General features: G+C 36.2%; 1 protein-coding gene across 2 annotated transcripts; it reads right to left on the bottom strand.

Moving 5' to 3' along the window:
* Positions 1–2,700: 2,700 nt before the first annotated feature.
* On the bottom strand, positions 2,701–8,076 carry LOC121743803 (tRNA N(3)-methylcytidine methyltransferase METTL6). Of its 2 annotated transcripts, none has more exons than XM_042137170.1 (7): positions 7,694–8,071; positions 6,512–6,621; positions 6,213–6,424; positions 6,065–6,132; positions 5,857–5,959; positions 5,630–5,772; positions 2,701–2,917 (listed from the first exon to the last, which is right to left on the bottom strand). In XM_042137170.1, exons 1-7 carry the CDS (start codon positions 7,901–7,903, stop codon positions 2,813–2,815), a joined length of 951 nt encoding a protein of 316 aa, XP_041993104.1. In that variant the 5' UTR covers positions 7,904–8,071; the 3' UTR covers positions 2,701–2,812. The 2 variants fall into 2 exon arrangements, with proteins under 2 accessions (XP_041993104.1, XP_041993105.1); XM_042137171.1 differs by lacking the exon at positions 2,701–2,917 and adding an exon at positions 2,926–3,928 and having other exon boundaries at positions 7,694–8,076.
* Positions 8,077–8,120: the final 44 nt, after the last annotated feature.

Here is an 8,120-nt window from a genome sequence, read left to right as displayed (position 1 = left end):
AAATTCCCTAAAACCGACCCAGAGATTTCCTCTGATGCTAATTAAAAGGTTATATATCAATAATCAACAAATGGAAATTGATTTAGACTTAAAACTGCAGTGCGATTCACATCACTCAAAAAACTGAGTGCAGAAGAAATTGTTTTAATCAGCAGAACTCACGCTGGGAGTGTTTCAAATTCTGGCACTGATTGTTTTTTTACTAATAGAAGGGAAGAGAGATAGATAGATGAGAGAAAAGAGAAGGTGAGAGGCAAGAGAAAGAGAGAGAAAATAATCAATACACATATTAATTAATGAGCTGACACACTCAAAAAACATAAATAGTTAAATGATCGAAATACCTAAACCCTCAAAAGGGTATTTTCGCCTCAAAAAAGGGCAAAAGAACCATTTTTGAAATAAACCCTTAGTCCAGGATTGTCTGGGAATATTTTTAAAGTATATGGACTATGAGCGAGATAAACCCATAGTCCAGATACTGTTTTGAAATTCACTCTAAGCGATAAAACAAATGCATAAAAAGTAGTGTGAACACAACTCAATTATTTGTCACTGAACGCAGATATGAGATTCAATTATGTGACCCATCATTACCAAATCTAACCAAGAATTATTTCTACTCAACCAACCTCTAACAAATTGAACGGGTCATATACATTTTTATCGCTCCAAACAAGGTAATCTCTCTATCGCTATTAAATATCACACTTTTGACTTACAGATTTCAAAATATGTACTCTCTCTGTCCCATAAAAATAGTCTTCTTTTCAATTTTGGTCTGATCCACAAAAATAGGCCTTTTTTTATTTTTCACAAGTTTTTTTTTTCTCTCTTATAAGGTGAGCTACATTCTCCACTAACAATATTTCCGTCGCTTTTTCTTTATGCATCTCTCACACTTTACCAATTTCAGACTAAAACTTGTGTCGTCGCCAAAGTCCCTATTTTCAGAGGACAAATGGAGTAATAAAATATAGTTGAAAAAGTTAGTGGAATGTGAAGTCCATTATAAAAAAAATAGTACTTCCGTTGTCTCATAAAAATAGGGACAACAGAGATGACACGAGAATGAATGCATAATTGTTAAAGTAGTATTGGTGGACCCTAATGGTTTAAGTTATAAATGAATTGATATGTATAGCTACTGAGTTGGGAAGAACTTTCCATAAACGTAAATAGACTATATTTATGGAATGATGGAAATGAAAATGTTTCCTATTCTTTTGGGAAGAAGAAAATAAAAGGTAAATATAAAAAGTATTTGCGGATGAAAAAAAAAAGAAAATAATAAAAAGATAGAGGAAGTACTAAGTAATATTAAAATAATTCTCAACTAACTAAGGAAGTACTATGGAAAAAGTAGAGTGGAAAAAGTAAGGGACAGAATGCTAAAAATGAAATGACTCACTTAATTTGAGACATCCCAAAAAAGAATATGCATTACTTAACAAGGGACGGGAGAGTACTATATAAAAGTAGGATCCACATGCCACTAACTTTTTCAACTCATTTTCTATTACATTTCTTAAAACTCGTACTGAGTCGAATGGTGACAAATTATTAGGGATGGAGGTAGTACTTTCTATTGATCATACCATTTGCTTGACATGCTCGTGTTTAATTCCAAGGCACGCAATTTTCACTTAGTTGTGACTTGTTTAGAAACGTGAAAGCTCAAATGATAAGGCCAACCAGCATTGACAGTCGCCAATGACTTAGGATTCCTCCCTACCCCTCTTTCAAGCAAAATTTGAATTTCAAAACGCAACGAGTTTGAGATTGCAGGGGCCGACAAAGCATTTTTTGATTGGCTATGGTTGGTACCATACTCTTTTCGTTGTATATGGACCGGTGATGCCGGCTCCGCCAACCGAGATAGATAATTATTGGGTAAATTCAATTCATGCTTGAACGTTATGTAACCTTCATATCCTGAACAAATGAAATCGGTCCATTTTTTGTCTTTTTTTGACGAAGCCATAAAAAATAAACAATCAACCCAAAATTTTACTCGATTAGTATAATAAACTGTGATTAATTAAACTTTTAGGTATTCCTTAATTTGGAGCAAATGCGTAGGACCAAAATGCAGCAGCCAGAAAAATAAATTTTCATTTGGGTTATTATTCAAACACTATGTAATGATATCCTACCACCTGTGGCTTATTTGGCAGGTTCTCCGGTGACCATCAACGACCGTGGTCGAGCTAAATGTGGCGAGCCGACATGTCTGGAATTTAAACCTGAGTTTTCAGACAAAATGTTGAGATCGCATCATCATTAAGTTGCAATTTAAGCTCTTCAATGGCTTCCAATTTAAGTTTCTTATCAAATTTAGCTCCTTGAAAAAAATCCTTACAAAGTAAATATAGCTTTGGTTTTTCTATTTCATATATATCAGTCAAGATTGTATTATTACTAAATTGATAGTGGTGTGGGAAAAAAAATTAACCATTCTTATTTAGAGTAATAAATTGATAGTGGTTTAGGAAAAAAACCAACCATTCTTATTTTAGAGAGACATGGAGAGTGAGGGGTTTAGAGTTATACTCTCTCAATCCCACTCTGTGGCATGTTTATATTTTCTTTTTTCGACGTCTCACTCTTCTACATGCTTTTGTAAAACGACCATATTTAGTGTATTTCTATTTTTAAAAAAATTGAAAATTTGGATACTTTATAATGTACTCCTAGTAGTATATATAACTGTGGTATGCAAGTTAATAAATGGAAAATAGTGCAATCGAGCGTGTACAATTATTCTATAGTAAACAGAGAGGGCGAGAGAGATAACTGGGTATGGGTGATTTTAGTTGAGGGTAGGCTTCTGGAACTTTCCGTGAACAAATACTCTTTTCATCGTCTTTCCCTTCCGCCGATTTACTGCATTGATACAGCAGTATTCAAGCTCAACCTACAATAACAAACATCTCCAAGTCACTCATTTGTTTCTCTAACAGTTCAATCTAGCTAAAACTAATATCTTCCTCTATTTTGTATCTGAACTGGACTCAGACACAAATCATACAGCTAGAAACAGAACTGGACAATATCTGTACCATAATGCCATATTCTTATGTATACAAAGAAACAACCTTACTAGTGTCGTTACATGAGAGCCAGGTGGATTCCGTTTAATCCCATGATTCTAAAGTAATGCACACAGAAGAGGACATTGTTCGGAGATTAGTAAAGCATTCTCATATAAGATTAGATTGGCTAATCATAGATAGTAAAACGTGGACACAATACACATTGAGATTTTTGAATATTTAACGGTATCAAAACCCTAATGGTCTGTCCAATGGAGGAATAAAGGTGATCAGGGCAATGCAAGTCCCACAGGGTATTGGGATAGTTAATGTTCAAAGGGTTTATAGCCGTTTTGGTAAGGCGAGAATAAATAGTTTCTAGCTGTCCATGTCGTGTCATTGCATCGCTTAAAAGGCTCCACCCCAATGGGCTATAATAGCTAAAGTACAATGATTGGAGAATACATTAATGTTTGGAAGAGGGCTCCATGAAAAGGGCTTTCTTTGGGGAAGAAGCGAGAGAAAGATAGCATAAACAATGTAACCGTCAGACGGCTGGAAAGATGAAGAAGAAAAAAGGGATATGGCCAGGGCAACTGTGGAACACACAATGAAGAATAATCGAAAGAATGGGACAGTGGAAGTCAGGTATGGATCATCACTCAATTAGAAAGCTGCAACTAACATCACAAAGAAAAAAGAGAAGGAATATTCTGAATCAAATTTTAAACAAATAAAAGAAGAGCAAAAGTTGGGGAACTGAAACTTCCCTTCCTCCCTCTCTTGATCAACAAGCCGCAGGTATCCCTATCTACCACAACACTACCGTTGCTTCTATTGAATGGAGTTTAGTGGAGAGAAGATGATAGAAAACATCCTATTTCCTGCATTAACTGCAGTAACCCTTAGGTTACGGAGTGATAGGCAGGAGTAACGTAATTCACTAATATCTCCGCATATGAATGTATAGCACATTTGGCATGATAACAATGAAGAAAACTGATACGCATCAAGAGATGGAAACGAGAAGTTTAGAAGTCCAGAAGTCAGCTTTAAATGTTAGAAGTCTATTAGTCTATCTTTTAAAAAATATCTTTAGTTCCTTTGTCTTTTGAGTCCTAGAAATAACTCCCTAGAGGTTTGAGAGGTGGATCTAATTCTTGAATTTAGTGAGAGGATGGAAATATACCGTAGGGCCACTTTAGAAGAGTGGCCTTGCAAGAGGATTGTTTAAAATTCCTAATTTCAGTTCAAAACATTCAGTTTTCCATCGAGTGTCTGTTCTTACTGTTCCACGCCACACGCCATGATTCTGCTAAAAAGATTATGATTGCAGCTCTTGCTCTTTGGTGGAGTGGATCTGTCGGTGCACCCCTGTACTGGCCTTAGCCAACAATGATCATTTGGGAAGCAAATTAACGTCCAACCTTGGAAGATTTGGACCGTTTTCTGATTTGTGGCTGTTTCAATTACTGATACGCGTCAAGAGTTGGAAGTGTAGAAGTTTCGAAGTCTCTCTTTAATTGTTAGAATCCTAGAAGATTGCTTTAAATGTTATAAGTCTATAAATCTATCTTTTAATACTATCTTTAGTTCCTTATTCTTTTGAGTCCTATAAATAACTCCCTAGAGGTTTGAGAGGAGGATCTAAGTCTCGCAAGAGGATTACTTATCATTATTAATATCAGTTCAAAACAGCCTCCCTCCGTCCCTCGCCTTTTTACTCTTAACAAAAACAGAGATAAATAAAATAAAAGATGAATACTAGAACCCTAAACCAAATCAAATTCTATGATATAAACTTGTCTCTAACAAACTAATAACTAAATAAAATAATAATAGATACAATCTACCGATGGATATCTATATCAATACTACCGTTGGCGAAACAGCCCTGCCCACAAGGCTGGAGCAAAAAATCGACCAAGGGGCTCATATTCATGCTTGGTAACACAAGACAAGTGTAGAATCACTGAAAAGCCAAAGTGTAAGGACCGAAAACTTGGGTTGACAACACGGATCAGGAAGCCCATATTCTAGAAGCTGTACGAGGAGCCGAAAAAGCAGTGGGGCTGGGCTGTTGGCTGGAGAAGAGCAGCACACGCCCCCAGGCCCCCAAACAGTTCGAGCGCCATGTTTCAGTGATGTCTTTTAGTTATTAATTACTTATTTAGTTCTCTATTATTTTTAGAGTTTTATTCGAGTTGGAATCATTTGTAGAGTATAATAGATAGGGCTTTCTTTGTTCCTTAGTTTCGAAGTGTGCAGAAAACAGATTTTAGTGTGTAGCCCTTCTCGGAGGTGTGTCCCTCTTTGGCGATAGCATATTGTTTGATATTTATTTCCTAGTTCAGTTTTATCAAGTTAGTTCGGTTTGTTCTATGTTCCTTTCCTGCATTCTCCTATTCATAATGGCGATTGCATTTGGTACTTCCGCCTTTCACTCCGTATCATTAGTCTAGATCAAAATTTCTTGGAACATTCATATTAGAATATCTTCTGAAAGACGGTATAGTTAGAGAATAAAAGGAGTGGAATAACTGAAAAAAAAATAACATGCCTATTCCAGGAAAGTAGCTTTACAAAGATGTTACCTCAATGAAACCGGCAGCAGAAGTTAAACTTCTAACAGTATCCAAGCAGAAGAAATAAGATCGTGTTCCATCTGACCGCACGTACTCTCTATATCCTATTCTTTGTTGAGGATCAAATCGAAGCATAGTCATATCACAAATCCCTGTCTCATGGCAAAGAATAGTACAAGAAATTAGTGCAGATCTTAGCATTTCTAAATTTCCATAACATCTCATTTCATTATTACCATAGTCTCTAAATAAAAGCATGCCCCCTGGCTTTAAAATATCAAAGCACTCATTGATGGCCTTAGGCATCCTGTCGAGGGGTAAGGCTGACAAAGTGAATATCTGCCATAATTAGACAGGTGAATATCAGATTTCAACCACTGAGATCTTGAAAATTTCATTACTTGATGAAACAACAAGTAATCAGAACAAGATATCATAAAGTACCAATGTGACGAAATCTACTCCACCAATGCAGCCTTTAGCTTCATCAGAGTTACCACCAGCATAAGCCTCTGAGAAAAAGAAAATCATATTCAAGAAGTTAACAGAACATAAAATGATCAAATGCCTCACAGACACTAGCAGAAGGTACCTAAAGTTCCTAAATGATGCCCGTTAAAGGGGCTTTCTGAACAGGGATTGCTGGCCAACCACGGGGGAAATCCAGTTGTTGAAAAATCACAAAGGAACGGGTGAAAGCGAAGTATAGCAGATATAGATGTAGAAGCAGTAATAATCTCTTTAGTCCTCTCAAGAGCCTCATTACTACAATCACAGGCATATAAGATGATGCCCTCTCGTCCACTGCATAAAAAGAATCTAAATTCAAAAGAAGAAAAATAACAAGGGCAACTGTAACAACGCACGTCAACTGGATCATCAAGAAAGTACCACAATATAGGTAAGGCAGTACTGCCATTGCCACATCCCACCTCCAAAACCTTAGAATTGTCCTCGCATGAAGCTAGTTCTGGGAATTCCTTCAGCAAGTATCGCCTCTCCTGTAACAGACTATGGTGTCAACAGTCGCACAAAGAAAAGAAAGCTCTAATACAAGTAACTCAGCATAGATTCCTTATACTCCCTCCGCCACCCCCCCCCCCCATTATGTGTCCCGGATTCCCATTTTGGTCCGTCCCATATTAATTGTTCCACTTCCTTTTACTACTTTTGGTAGTGAATCCTACATTCCACTAACCCATTCTCCCTGACATTTTATTTTAAAACTAATATATAAAAGTACGACCCAAATTCCATTAACTTTTTAAACCCACTTTCTATTACATTTCTTAAAACCCGTGTCGGGTCAAAGTGGGACACATATTGGGGGACGGAGGGAGTATAATACGTGAGGACAAGATAGGAACAAAACTTCATCACAAATTCAAAGGGTAAATATTAGTAGTAAATTACAAAGTAAGTAACACCAGATTCAATGAAAAACAATAGCACAAAACAAGCTAGTGAAGAACCACAATCACATCAAGGGATGTCGGATGAGTGATATGAACTGAGTAAACCAACAAATGATCAAAACAGACCAATTATAGAACTTCAGAGCAAATACATAAGACAAGAGAAATCAAGCTCAACCAAATGTTGGTGGTAGGCTAAGAGAGTACTACAGATTCTTCTGAAATTAACTTGCACAGACTTGCAATTTCTGATATGTTCAGCATATATTCGACACACTAATCCGTAGGCAATGTTTATAGCTCCTTCGGTCTAACAAACAACTGAATTTCAACAACAAACCCCCTGTTAGTGATTTGGATATACAAGGCAGTCAGGGTTCTAGCTTTATAACATAATTTTACCAAACTCTAGTAATCTAAGCGATAAAAAACTGAACAAAATAAATAAACCAATGCATATGCATGAACTCCATATTTAGTTTCAGTATCATTGAATCTCAAATTGAATTCCTAAATTGAAACGAGGCTTAAAACATGTTCTAAATTGAATTATGGTTGAATATGCAAATACAACAAGTCATGCCAATCACAAAAATACATTAAAAAACGACAATTAAAGTCTCAGTCAGCAAAAAATCAAGTTTCGTCAGTGGTGTACCTTGAAGAACTTGCCGGTAGAATGGCGGGCATGAAATCGATCCCAAGCTTCGGAATCTCGCTGAGCTTCTTCTTCAATTTGAGTAAACACCTTGGAGAAAGGGAGGAAATGGAACTGATATGAGGGGTTCTGTTCTACTTCTTCTCTCAATTCGTCCCAATCGAAATCTTTTGAGTGATAGGTTTCTGCTTCCCATCTTTTCCTGCTCATACTTTATTTTCAAGCTGAAAAACTAAAATGATTTTCCAGTGACACCTGAATCGCCCTACAGCCAATTGCAGAAATTTGCCCTATTCAATTATAACTCATGGATTGATTTGAGTTTTAAAAATTATTTGCAAACTTTTATTGATTGTAGAAATATTTTGGTAATTACTAGTAATATTAATTACGAGTAAGAATGTGAGATTCGTTTCAAAAAATTAGT

The sequence above is a fragment of the Salvia splendens genome, chromosome 8, assembly GCF_004379255.2.
Source record: "Salvia splendens isolate huo1 chromosome 8, SspV2, whole genome shotgun sequence".
In the NCBI taxonomy this organism is placed as follows: domain Eukaryota; kingdom Viridiplantae; phylum Streptophyta; class Magnoliopsida; order Lamiales; family Lamiaceae; genus Salvia; species Salvia splendens.
The sequence above is the reverse complement of the archived record's forward strand: the minus strand, read 5'-3'. Positions and strand labels throughout refer to the sequence as shown.

What these genes read in the sequence shown, in the direction of transcription:
- LOC121743803 (XM_042137170.1), bottom strand. Translation starts at nt 7,903, where the DNA reads ATGAGCAGGAAAAGATGGGAAGCAGAAACCTATCACTCAAAAGATTTC. An exon ending in CTACCGGCAAGTTCTTCAAG is followed by an intron (nt 6,622 to 7,693) that starts GTACACCACTGA and finishes AGTCTGTTACAG; the next exon opens with GAGAGGCGATACTTGCTGAA. An exon ending in GCTTTTATTTAGAGACTATG is followed by an intron (nt 5,773 to 5,856) that starts GTAATAATGAAA and finishes GCCATGAGACAG; the next exon opens with GGATTTGTGATATGACTATG.